The sequence below is a fragment of the Pecten maximus genome, chromosome 15 (genome assembly GCF_902652985.1).
Source record: "Pecten maximus chromosome 15, xPecMax1.1, whole genome shotgun sequence".
NCBI lineage: Eukaryota > Metazoa > Mollusca > Bivalvia > Pectinida > Pectinidae > Pecten > Pecten maximus.
In genome coordinates this window covers 30,552,712-30,567,249 of record NC_047029.1, presented here as the reverse complement: position 1 = coordinate 30,567,249, position 14,538 = coordinate 30,552,712, and the positions used below count along the sequence as shown (strand labels likewise).

At 34.6% G+C, this 14,538-nt stretch overlaps 1 protein-coding gene across 2 annotated transcripts in view; it reads left to right on the top strand.

Annotated features, from left to right (window-relative positions):
* LOC117343766 (corticotropin-releasing factor receptor 2-like) overlaps positions 1-14,538 on the top strand; it is a 161,692-nt gene that overhangs the window by 82,930 nt on the left and 64,224 nt on the right. The window contains exon 1 of one of the 2 annotated variants that reach the window (XM_033906253.1): positions 7,352-8,790. The exons of the other annotated variant lie outside the window; for it this stretch is intronic. Coding sequence (XP_033762144.1) covers positions 8,349-8,790 — 442 coding nt within the window. The 5' untranslated portion in view covers positions 7,352-8,348. Of the gene's footprint in view, positions 1-7,351; positions 8,791-14,538 lie in introns of those variants that run through there. 2 annotated transcript variants of the gene reach the window in all.

The following is a 14,538-nucleotide window of genomic DNA, read 5'->3' as shown; positions in this document are numbered from 1 at the left end:
GATGGTTACCTTGTTGTACATTATAGAGATGGTTACCTTGTTATACATTATAGAGATGGTTCCCTTGTTGTACATTATAGAGATGGTTCCTTTGTTATACATTATAAAGATGGTTCCCTTGTTATACATTATAGAGATGGTTCCTTGTTATACATTATAGAGATGGTTCCTTGTTATACATTATAAAGATGGTTCCCTTGTTGTACATTATAGAGATGGTTACCTTGTTATACATTATAGAGATGGTTCCCTTGTTGTACATTATAGAGATGGTTCCTTTGTTATACATTATAAAGATGGTTCCTTTGTTATACATTATAGAGATGGTTCCTTTGTTATACATTATAAAGATGGTTCCCTTGTTTTACATTATAGAGATGGTTCCTTGTTATACATTATAGAGATGGTTCCCTTGTTGTACATTATAGAGATGGTTCCTTTGTTATACATTATAAAGATGGTTCCCTTGTTATACATTATAGAGATGGTTCCTTGTTATACATTATAAAGATGGTTCCTTTGTTATACATTATAGAGATGGTTCCTTGTTATACATTATAGAGATGGTTCCTTGTTATACATTATAGAGATGGTTCCCTTGTTGTACATTATAGAGATGGTTCCTTTGTTATACATTATAAAGATGGTTCCCTTGTTATACATTATAGAGATGGTTCCTTGTTATACATTATAGAGATGGTTCCTTGTTATACATTATAAAGATGGTTCCCTTGTTGTACATTATAGAGATGGTTACCTTGTTATACATTATAGAGATGGTTCCCTTGTTGTACATTATAGAGATGGTTCCTTTGTTATACATTATAAAGATGGTTCCTTTGTTATACATTATAGAGATGGTTCCTTGTTATACATTATAGAGATGGTCCCTTGTTATACATTATAAAGATGGTCCTTTGTTATACATTATAGAGATGGTCCCCTTGTTATACATTATAGAGATGGTTCCTTGTTATACATTATAAAAATGGTTCCCTTGTTGTACATTATAGAGATGGTTCCCTTGTTATACATTATAAAGATGGTTCCTTGTTATACATTATAGAGATGGTCCCTTGTTGTACATTATAAAGATGGTTCTCTTGTTGTACATTATAGAGATGGTTCCCTTGTTATACATTATAGAGATGGTCCCTTTGTTATACATTATAGAGATGGTTCCTTTGTTATACATTATAGAGATGGTCCCTTGTTATACATTATAAAGCTGGTTACCTTGTTATACATTATAAAGCTGGTTACCTTGTTATACATTATAAAGATGGTTACCTTGTTATACATTATAAAGATGGTTCCCTTGTTGTACATTATAGAGATGGTCCCCTTGTTATACATTATAAAGATGGTCCCCTTGTTATACATTATAAAGATGGTTCCCTTGTTATACATTATAAAGATGGTTCCTTTGTTGTACATTATAAAGATGGTTACCTTGTTATACATTGTAGAGATGGCCCCATTGTTATACATTATAGAGATGGTTCCTTGTTATACATTATAGAGATGGCCCCATTGTTATACATTATAAAGATGTACGAGTAAAATATGCGTTGATCATTAATGGTGACTTCATCGAAATGATGAATAATGATTGGTGAAAATTGTTATTACTAAGAAGAATTACACGTAATTTCCAACGAAAAAAAAAGCAAAAACAAAACAAACAAAAAACTAATTTGGCAAATTTCTATAATAATGAATCGATAGTATTATCACGCAGATGCTGTGTTTAACCAACATCGAAATATTATATTACGTTGAAAATGAGCCTCTCACGAAAATTGACTACGTGTATATAATCTGTGTGATGAACTTGAACTCGAAATTGACCACTGTTTCTGTTAACCGCCACCCTGTTAGTAGATTATTAAATCGGCTAAACCTACATTAAATGAAACCTACAGTCTTTCGTTCTAGTTCCCTGTACAGCACAAAGGTAAATAAACATGTGCATAATATGACCTCTTTCATTTAGTCACTTGATCGACCTTTATAGAAATATTGGACAGCGAGGAATGTTTCACAGTTATTTCAAGCAGATCATAGTCAAGTATGCAATGCGTCCTTTTTTTTTTTTTTGGAACACTCCGAAGAACCGCAATGCGCAACCGTGCGCCAATGGTGTGGACAACAAGCTGCAAAAATAGGTCTACGTCCTTACAAAGGACGTTCCCTTCTCGCAGTGATGAACAGCCTGCTACTCTGACATGATCATAGTTATAGATGGTCAGGTAGATGATATAGATACCTGATGTACTGTGTATACCTAGCATACGTCGTCTTTGTCTGCGCTATCGTATCGTCTCTAGATAACCATTTGTCCTATAGGTAAATATTGTAGTAAAATCGGTGGAGTTATCTCCCCTAGTTTTGTGTTGCAATTAGGCGGGATCGGACTGTTTTACAAAAAAGGTAGATAGAAAATTAGATTTAATCACCTCTTACGAACTATGCATAGGGGGCAGCAGGATAACGTGTTCGCCCTACGTGCAGCCCATATTTAGCTTGTGCGACTTGCATTGTAACACTGTCCTTGCACGAACACTTCACGTATATCTTCCGTTTCCCAAGTGTACTCCATGGATGTTAATCATGGTGATTTCGCGTGAATATTTGCATTTAGTTAAATTTGTCTCAATAAAACTCACCAAGCCTTCCAACACAGTTTTCCTTTATTCCATGGATATAAATCATGGTGAGTTCGTGTGAATATTTGCATTTAGTTAAATTTGTCTCAATAAAACTCACCAAGCCTTCCAACACATTGTTTTTTTTGTTTTTGTTTTTGTTGTTGTGTTTTTTACACATTACGCATAATAAGCAAAGAAAAATAGGATAAGTATTTTCTCCTATATATTATAGAAGACATTGGTATTTAAAGAGGAACATTCCAACACGGTATACTAACAGCAATAATTACACCTGATTACAAATTATGTAAGTATTGCGTGTCCTCGCTTTTCCACACAATAAGGATTAAGCTGAGATGGTGTATTGTTGCATTTAAAATTAACAATGAATAACTATTTAATTTAGAAAGTCAATTAGCACCAGTCGAGCGTGTTACCACGGTGCACCCCGACCACCCGACAGACAGAAATGGGTATCCTAAGCTGACGTGGACAGCAGTTGGACATATTCAGAAAATATGGCTGTCAGCGGGAAACTTAAACATTAAAAAATTAACTAATGGGTAAACTGTGAGTGCCATTCGGAATCTTTATATATGGTGGGATGGCCTATCACAGATACGGGTATTTGGCAGACCAGCAACTCAACACCGAACTGGAAGCAAAACATCTGGTCTATCATCTTAAGCAACCATATACTGCAATGCTCTTGCATAATTATAACTATACGTAAGTTTATTTTACTTGTAATTGTCAAGGATATCCATGCAAATCTCTAGTTCATATCTTACCTTCGTTTAATCGATTGGAGTTAAAATTACGGTTTTGTTATTACATTGGTATTTTTTTTGCTCTTTTTTTTTTAACACGAATGAAAAATGATTTACGCCTGAGTCTCACTTATCCACGATGTGTAAACAATACGCGAACGAGGAAATATATAAGAACTAATCCGTCTCAAAATATGATTTATTTTCATCACACCATGCCTATTTTTAACAATATGACATAATGTATCTGCATTTAGAACTCATGTGTAATTAAATATGACTGGTGTTAGGTACGTGTATTTATACCGTGTGAGGTTAATCTATCGTCGATACCCCCCACGAACATTGACATGATTGTGACCGACATTAGTTTAGTGCTCTATCCGATTCAGTCACGTAGGAAAATGCTACTTTTAAAATACCTGAAATCTTGTACATCGCCTGAAGCGGTCCTTTCCTATTTGGTTAAGGGTTCTTAATCTTCGACAAAAAGTAGTTTTAATTGATTGAAATAAGATTCTGTTATTGCTTATGCAATGCTAGAATTACATACTTAACGCTCTCGACACCTTTTGAAGGTTTCGCCATTTCTGTGATGAAAGTGAGTTACATTAAATAATTAATAACATCCATATATTGATGCAATATTACGTCCTATAAACAATCGACATTAGGACACTGCATATGTTGTAATCATATGTTGGTGTTAATTCAGTTAATTTCTAAACCATGGATGCCATTATATATGTATGTCTTCGACAAGTAGTGTATACACCGTCGACGGCCTAACAAACCTAAAAGACGTAAATAACATACACCATGTGCTCATTATGAAGTAATAGTTGCCGCCAGTGACAGGGGCAGGATGTTTTAAAAGTGGATAAGAATCTAAACCAAGCAGTAAAAAATTAAATCGTAATAAACGCTTTAAATCGTCATTCTAGTTGCCTGGTACTGACCGTAGGTCGGTAGTTTTTTCTCCGGGTGCTCGGCTTTTCGCCACCTCCAAAACCTGGCACGTCCTTAAATGACCCTGGCTGTTAATAGGACTTTGAGCAGAATTGAATAAAACCAAACCATAGAGGTGAACAAACCCCCGCCTTTGGCCTCAACGAAATGTCGCGTGAACAATGAGGCCACGCAAAGGGACTTCATATTTGAAGATGTATTGTTTTATCAAGTCTTCGTTGCTATCTGTATATTACACATAAAAATTATATTGGTAATTAAATTTTAAGTTATCATCCCGACATGTTAAACTTGGTTTTACATCATTTAATCGTGTAGAAAAATGATCACAATTGTCGAAAGATTCCCAGATTTCTATCTGGTTTTGTAGTTAGTAAACTTCCGGGATTTGGTAGAGGAACAAAAGCTTTCATGCTGAAAGATGGTTGGGTATTTACTATTTAAGCGTTTTTAGAGATCTTGGAGCACACCATCAATGCTCTGTATAAGTTATATGTAACAGTGATCTTTTTTCTACTTAACTCATATTTTTCTCCGTCACTTAAAATCATGAAGATACCAAGTATGAAATCTGAGAAAGATCCATCAAGGCCTTTCAGATAGAAAGCAATAACAAGCTTCAAATGTTGGAACACATCGTGGCTGTATCAACAAACAGAAACAGGATATGGAAACAACTTGAAAGCGTATACTAGTCCACTTCTTTCAATTGGAATTTACATTATTGAGATGGACAGCAATAAACGAAATCTGAGGGGAAAAAAGATGATTTATTACATTTTTACCAGTGAAATATCAAAAATTATTCATTCTATAAAAGTGATATTTTTCACTAGTGACAAATATCATATTTTTCACTAGTGAAAATCACTTTTGCTGATTTGACCAATCAAATTAATTATTAGAAAATACCAAAATAATTGGCCAATCAGAAAGCCCGACATATATGTCAGCACCTGGACAGGGGGAACTAATTTTTTTGTTTACAAATTATCGCTGTAGGACTAGTTAGCATACGGGATAGGTTTTTCTTTGATAAAAAATGTAATAAACAGAATATCTAACAGTGTCTTCAGTAATACTAAATATATTTCACTCGTGTGGCAAATATTTTGATATTTTTCACTCGTGCTGCGCACTCGTGAAAAATATCAAAGTATTAGCCCTACTCGTGAAATATATTTGGTATTACTGAAGACACTGTTAGATATCCTCTATATCATATCTACACCTTAATATTATCTACTAGCAGAGGGTGTGCAGGGAAGAGGGGATAGGTGAAAGTGCGGTGGGCTTGCCAGCTTAATTATTAACAACATCAAATCTTTCATGATTATAATTATCTCCATTTAGAGATAAAAAATACAGAGTACCAAATAATTCGTCAACTGAGGTAGTAATTTCCAAAGTGTTGACAGTAACGAACACGTTATTTATGAAATCAAAAGCGTTTAGTATCAAATAGAAACTTTTGAATACATGTAAACAATTCCTTAAAATTATTTTCTTCGAAAGAGAGGTTTTCATCTCCAAATATAAACATCCTTTCAGTTAAGTGAAGCTGATTGATCGGATTGAAGTATGGCATGCGGAGATTTACGTATAGTGTGCATCGCAAAAGATAGTGGAAATTTGTTTCATTCGATAGGCCGCATAGTCCCTTATCTGTTAAATTGAAAAAAATATAATAATGTTTATTTTATTTAACGTGATATTAACAGTCAGGGTCATTTAAGGACGCGCCTGCTTTTTGAGTTTGAATGAATAAACACAAATAGATACCAATGAAAACATAAACCAATGTACAAATTTAGAAAGTTTTATTTAAAAAATTGAATTTAAATTTTGATATTATATTTTCATTCGATGACCACGTATGGCCGTGAGACTTTCTAAGTGTCCAGAGCCTGGTCTTAACTTTAACGACAGAGGGATAGTAATTACCATTTAAATGCGGGAGATAATTGAACGCAACAGACAGCATGGACGATCTGTCTGTATTCATGTGATGACAGGATCGATACGATTTGTACAGATACAGACAACTCCGTGGACTGTTACTCTACACGGCGGTATCTCCCGGGTAACGCCCCCGGTAACACGGGGTAAGTAACACGTGTTCATCTTCATAAGTTTTCATCTTCTCTGGTAAATGGAGATTGAGCACAATTCATCACCTTAAGACCAGCCACTGGACCCGCTTCACGTGTGACAGCTGACATTGAAGAGTACCCCGCGCGTGTCGTTACGTATACGATATCGAACAAAGCGTTTTAGTCTGATAACTTTTTATCGTACAAAATTATTATGACATGTACACTTTACATGTTTTGAATTATTTTGAATTTGGAAATGTTTCAGCCAAACACCACATGTTCAGTTGTGTTGAGATATAACCTAATTATATACACGGTATATATAAGTGCCCACAGCCGTGTAGTTGTGAAGTATATAATGGCCAAGTATTGTGGCACATCTATCTTATAATATTATACAAGATTATTGAGGCTTGTCATAAAGAATCTTTAACGTATTAAATTAATTTAAAGGTAAATCCCAGTTTTCAAAACATAGGATTTGATTTTTTTTATTTATCAGAAAAAAAACTCAGAGCATACATTTTACAAAGATTGTGTTCAATAGTCTCTGTAATTATATCGATGTTTTCTGAAGTGTTCTGACGTCCGAAGTCACGTGACTCATCTTAAGTATGAATTACAATATAATATACATGGTTAGGCTTATTATACAGCTGTCCAGGCATGGTCAAACCAATGAACATTGATTGCCATAAGCCTTTCTGATGAGATAGAACTGACCAGGCCGTCGGTGTAGATCACATCTATTCTAACAAACAAAACCGGGACGGACTTCAAGGCGAAATTCACCAAAGTATCGTATATAACAATAGGAACTACAATAATTTGTCAGTGTTTTAATTTGCAGACCGCTCATTAACTGTCGCTGAGAAAACTGTTTATGTTTTTTGAAGAAAACATTCTCTGACTTAGCTCCAAAATATTTATCTTTGCAAAGGCGTTTTGTTTACTTGCCACGGATTAGTTTGTTTACGAATTGACCACAATAACACGCATTGTGCACGGATTTACGTCACACGAAAATATTGTAAAGAAAAGGGAAACAGCTTTCCGTGATTCGATTGCCTCGGGAAATGTGACATCACGTGATGAACAAGCAAAGTCTTAAAAACTCTTTAATCTACGTTGTACAAATCGTCCTTTTTCGCACGAGTTCCAGGAATATTCTGATATTCTAGCTTATTGGATTCGTTAAATGAAACTTTGCGTTATAAATTGGAATGAACTGGATTTTTTTTCTATTTAATTAACCAGGAAGGATAAACATACTCTTGGAAGGTTATCTGTATACGTAGTACGATTAAACTATTCGTAATATCAGTTCATGGACTCTTACGGAATAAGCGGTTTACAAGTAAGATATTAATTATAATTCTATTGAAACGCCCACGAAGAGACACGTGCTAGTACCTGTCAAAACCAAATGCGTCCATGAATTGTTACATTTAAAATCGATAATTGTGTACGATCTTACCATCAAGGACAATTAATTTAAATAATCACGATATATTACGTCATTCTATTATGATTTAAGCTACTACTTAACCACTAGTCAAACATTGTGTACATCTATATACTGTACATGTATCGGTAGAAACTGATCAGTTTTAGAGTATGCCTACAGATTGTATATAAAAACGATCGATTATGAGCTATCCGGGGCTGCCAATCTCGGCTATGTAAAATCAGAGATGACATTTAAATGAAACATCAGACCCTATCAGCTCACTGACAAACATTGTATTAAGCGTAGCTCTGATTGAACATTTTGAAAACATGAAAAACCGTGTTGAAGAATTTCATTGGAGGTTCAAAATATCACGTGGTGTTAGTTGTCAGTTTCAATAAAAAAACTTATCATGGGAGACATAATTCAGTGTAAGAAATATCGCACACCAGTTTGGAGTCAGTGTCAAGTTAGAGTTAAAACAGCGATTGGGTTAGCTCTTATAGTAGGAGTCACCGTAGTTCTAACGGGTTACTTTAGATCGCGCGCGACCGCGTGCAGTAGCAAACACAATGACTGCAAAAGCATTGAAGCTTATAAGGTTATCGCTCGCTCATTGAAGAGCGTTGATACGGAGGATAGTTCCGCGGAAACTAGTGCGTTGGATTTATTGAACCCCAAACAAGGTTTCCTGGAATCCTTGTATGTGAATTCAACAGCGTCCGGAAAAGCTGTCCGGGACTCGTGGAAATTTAATTCCAGTTTCCCATTGGACTCGTTGAATTTAACTTGGAGTTCTATACCGGAGGACAACACCAATATGCCGTGTCTAAATTCCTCAAACGGTCCAAGAGGTAGGACGTTATTTATTTATTCTTAAAAGTACATGTGTTGGATGATGGTTCAGTTGTTTATTTATCAGGTATCAAGTACAGCAATTTTAGTGTCATATATATATAGTTATGTATGTATATAATTTTGCGAAGTTTTCTCATTTCATTCGACCCTTGTTTAATTTATTTTGTTGTGTTATGCCATAATTTCCAGTGATGTCTGTGGATATTTTATTTAATTGTACGACGTTGGTTATCATTTATAACATATTAGTAGTAGTGTACTTGAATAAGATGTTGTAACGTTTGCTATATATTGTAACGCTTATATACATTGTATATCATTGCTTTTTCCGAGATTATGTCGGAATGATTATCTAAAACATTCTACTAAAATTGACGTCAACATATTTTCACGGAAAACTTATGTTAGCGCTGAAAAAGAAATAAAAAGCAAGTAAAAGACAATCGTGAATTATAAACTAGGTCATTTACACAGACTAGACGAAAAAAGAAGAACCGACAAAATCCCATATTTGTCACCAACTTTGAATTCCCAGGGTCCCGTAATAGATGTATGCAAAACGTCTTTAAAACAACACAATTTATATCGAGAACCTGGAATGCGCTATATTTTGTTTCTTACCATCTTGAAACACTCTAGCCGTGTTTCATCTTACCCTGACACCAGAGTTAGACATTCGGACAGATAGATTTATGGTGTAGGGGTTACCAGACATATATCTGTCCGAATGTCTAAATGTGGTGTCAAGGTCAGAGGAAACTCAGGCTAGGAAGATCTGTAAAACAAAGGGTTCTTTTCTCGAACTGTATATAGTATGCGTACACCTTTTCGTCAACTAAAAATCATTCGATATTGAAAACATTTTTCGTCAGAGGACACTCACATTCACGAATGTTAAAAAAAACATTCATATTTACAGAGTTGATGTTTATACTTACTGCCTGTAATACAATTTAAGAGTATCTAGATCATGCCTAATTTCCTTTGATACATGTACCATAGATACAAATAAAATAGGTATAAATTAAAGCACTGTTTACTGACAACTTGATGACGGGTGACCCGGTCATGAGATGCAAGGAGATAAGGTTTGAGGGTTAAGTTTCATGGAACGAAAGTCAGAAGATGTGTTTAAAATAGGAAATTAGTTTCCTCAAATCCGGGTTATTACTGATTATTTTTTTCAACCCAGAATGTGATTAGTTTCAATGCATTTGTTTTAATTTCTAATCAATACAGATATTCTACATAAACTAAGTTTTAAGCTTAGTTAATCGTCATGTCCCTGCATCGAGCATATGACTTATTATTATAAATTGTATCAACTCCTTTTCAACTAAATCGGTGTTGTCGATGCTAATTTTACTGCAAGGGATATCAACCGTGTGTAAAGTTTCTCAATCGGAGCAAAATGATCTTAGAGACTTCCATATGAGAGTTCTGTTAATTATATAAAATAAAAACATTCGTGAGTAACTGAAATAGTACACTGTGGCACGGTACAACCGAGCAGTAGTACGTGATATTAGTATTGGAAACACTAGACACTCAGTCGGAGTCAGCGACCCGACAGTTTTTCGCGGATTTATTTCCGGCTTCTTCTCACTGAGCAACCCCTGCATGTATCGACAATTATGGTGCCGTGGTGTAATTGTAGGTGGTGGCACTAAAAGAGTTTAAAAAAAGCTAACACATAACACTATATGTTTTATTCTATTGTCCATACAAGTGTAGTATATACATGTATATATGAATAACACGATGTAATATGTCGGACCTGTTACACATCGTCATTAAGTTAAGCCAGCCTTGTCTACAAAGTATCGTGCTACCTTGCCGACAAGGTGCGACACCTGTATCAGTACGCTCGGATGATTCCGTCAAGGCTCGGAATGATTATCGGCTTAGACGGAATTGGCCGAGGTGTTGATTCCGAGCCATGCCGGAGTTTGCGTGACGTATGTGCGACCATATGTTTGCATCTATAGGACACCAGATGGTAAGCCTTGTATTGTTGTTGGCCAGGTGGGTTTTTAACAATCGTGGTCTACCGTCTACAAAAGATTGTTTTTGCTTTGTCAGATTGTTACCTTTGTATGACATTAAACAAATACGTTTTTTTTTTTATTTCAAAGAATCATTGAAGTTATTTCGATATACCACTGTAATTGAGGAAATCCGAACAGGACGAATTACATGTGTATTGAACATGGGTAGACATACTAAATATCTAAGCTTTGTAGTGTTACCATATACTAATATTTATATTTCCACTCAATTCAGACTCAATGAACCTACCACAGTTAACTCGAGTCATTTTTCAATGAACTATATCAAGTCCGGCGTAGGAATATATTTGTCGAACTTGGACTATATTTTTTAAATTCCTTTTCAAAAGTGATCATATTGATATGAAATAAATTCCTCTAAAACTAATATTTGTTTTAATTCGCTATTAAGTTTGTTCATGAAAGAAATCCTAAAAGTATTAACCATATGTAGAAGAAGAGTGATGACGTACATTTTTTTAAGTTCTGTGGTAGACTTGCACAAGTCCCTATTTGTCAAAGACAAATTATTGTACAAAACATAAAAAAAATATAAATATAAGGATTGAATAAAGTTATGTTGAGGTGTATGGGGGTATAAACCTCAATAGGTCTTGAGACAAATTTATTATGAACTTCTTCGCAGTTCATAAAATTTGTCTCAAGACTTATTGAGGTTTATACCCCCATACACCTCAACATAACATTATTCAATCCTTAAATAAACAGTCGATACGAATAAAATTTGACAGAAGAATAGTATGCATTTAATCTTGGGAATTCATCCGATGATAGAGTATTCATTTGGAAAGTATTCGGCTTCTCGGGATGGAAGAGCTATATGGATGCTGTTTTAAAATCATAATTATAACGTTGAAGAAATAAGTGTTCTTCCTGAATATTCAATGATATAACACTCTTTACATGGAGTTTAAAAATCCTCATTTTTTTTTGATTTTTTGATTTTTTAAAAATTTTTTTTTAATACAAATTATCATTTTCTGCCTTTTCCGGAACAGTAATGAATGTTCATTTATCGTCAATAAAAGGAATATAATTAGAAATTTCAAAGTCATAGCCGGATCCAGGATTAGCCAAGAATTGCAATTTCGACCTCTTTCGATTCTTACTTAAAATATAAATAGCTCCGATTGTTATGATTGTTTTTTTTTATTCCCATTGTTATTCTAAATTTTCATCTTTTTACTTAATTTATCTAATCTTTTCCATTTTATTTGTTTATGGAATTTCGTTTTATTTTACTGAATTGCTTATTGTGTTTAAGCATAGACTAGTTACATGAGCACTCTTCTTGTTACAGGAAAACAGCATGGGTCACGCTACATATACATGTAAACAAATACAAAATAGATCGGTAAGGCCTGTCTTTGGTTTAACCTGTCGAACAGTAAAAAAAAAATGGGTTTGGTGAGGACACTCTCCTCGTCTCTAACAGCGTCTAATGTTGTTCAATATCTATTTCGGTCTTTCCATTCACAAAAATACCACCCACAGAACATTACATAGGGTCTTATACAGGTACATCTTTATAGTCATGCGATGTCAAAAAAATATCCTTGCCAGCATAATTAGCGTGTTCGGAAGGGGCCTAGACAATTACTAATCTCCCTATAGAATTGATTGTTACGACACATTTTTACACCAGATTATCAATAACTAATCCAATAGCTAGACGATTTCACAGCTGAGTGAGAAAATCTGGGGTTCGAGGACTGACCCGGCCATTTTGACACTGTAATTTACATGTATATTCTTTATGTATGAATTGTAATGCGATTAACTCTATATTGGTAGAATTTGTCATTCGTATTATTATTATATAGGTTATTGCATTATAAAATACGAGAATATATATCAATTTAACATACAAATTCCGTCACTATTAATATACAACATGTAAGATTACTGGCGAAGTTTCCCGTGGTTCATATTCAAAAACGGGAACAAAATTTTCAATCCATCACACGACAGTAAAAAAATATCTGGATAAAATTTTGTGAAGGAGATATCACTTCAAAACCACAGACAACGGCAGGGAGACCACGACGATTTACTGATGAAGAACTTGAATTCGTTGAATTTCTGAAAAGGGATAAGCCTACGATATCTCAGGAGGAGATTGGCGTAAATCTCAACAGGTATAAGGAAATATTTACCGTCTGGAAAATTTACTTTAAAAAAAGTAAACCGACCTATGGGAAACAGGTTTTCTCATGCAAATATGGATTATTCTCGAGAGTTGATTACATGAGTGGTCAAAATCCACGCCAAGTGAAATATTTTGACGAGAGCGGGTTTAAAATAACCGATTGTGATAGAAATTATGGTCATGGTTTGAAAGGAGGAAGATGTGTCGAGATAAACAGATTCCAAGAAGGACCCAATTTAACGCTTAATCTTCTTGTTTCATTGGACGGTGTATCTCACTTTAATTTTGTGGACGGTGCGTCAAACACCGAAACGTACTGCGACTTCTGGGAGTAGGCGGCAGAATCTGTGTCTGAATCGGGAATTTCTGCTCTCCAACCAGGAGACATTGTTGTTGTTGATAATTGTCCGATACACAGAAACGACGGTGAAATACGGACAAGTAACTTTTTGGACAGAATGGGAATACGATATATATTTCTTCCCACATATAGTCCTGATTTTAATCCTGCTGAAAATTGTGTTAGAGAAACTGAAAGCTGTCGTCAAACAGGAAAGATACGTAAACATTTGTTTCGACAATCTGAAAGTTGGAATTTCCGAAGCACTTCGTGAACTTTCATTGGCAGATATCCACCAGTATTATCGAAATATTGCTTATTTAAATGTTTGAATTGGACTTCAAGTTCAACGTAGTGAACAATAAAAAGAAATGGATAATTGTAGTTATTGTTTCTAATATATATGTTTTGAAATTCCGAAACATTCTTCATTCTCTTTTTTTTAAACAGTAACAAAAACATGTTACATTTAAAATAGTTCTAATAGACTATCCAAGTTTTTGGCCAAAATACCATACATGCAAGTGTCATATATCAGATTTTAGTTAACATGTTTCGTTCTGTGATATAAGATTTTTAACTTATTGGGTAGGCTTATCTATTAAAGAGGCTTACCCGCAGACGGACCGGTAAACGGCACATCTCCGATCACTAAATAAACTTCAGTACACGTTTCTATGTGACAAAATTAGAGGCTTTCCGACTTTATTTCTTGAAAACAATTACAGAATATGTATTTAAAAGACGTTTTAAAACTCAACCTGAGAGGGAAATGTATGGAATATAACGGCAAATCTTCTTTGTAAATCGCCGCTGCCTTTGAAGTTATCACTGTGCGGCACTGTGCACGTGCTTGTTTCTTTGATGTGTCAATCAAATTAGACTTATTGCGGGTTGCGATTTAATAAATAATATTTAAAAATGAGGTTTTAATATCACTTTTCAGCGTTTTATAAGGAAAATAAAATGAAAACTCAACAATTCCAACAATCTGTCATGTGTAAAAAATCTTTTTCTAATAGCCAATTGTTCTGATCTCTCTGCGGGCAAGCCTCTTTAAAAGAATATTTAAAGTTCAAATGGTTATAAAAGCCTATCCAACACTCTTACTTTTAAGCTACTCGCTACATAAAATGTGACTGTGATATGTAGAACAATTGGTGAAAACACCATTTTGAAACTACAC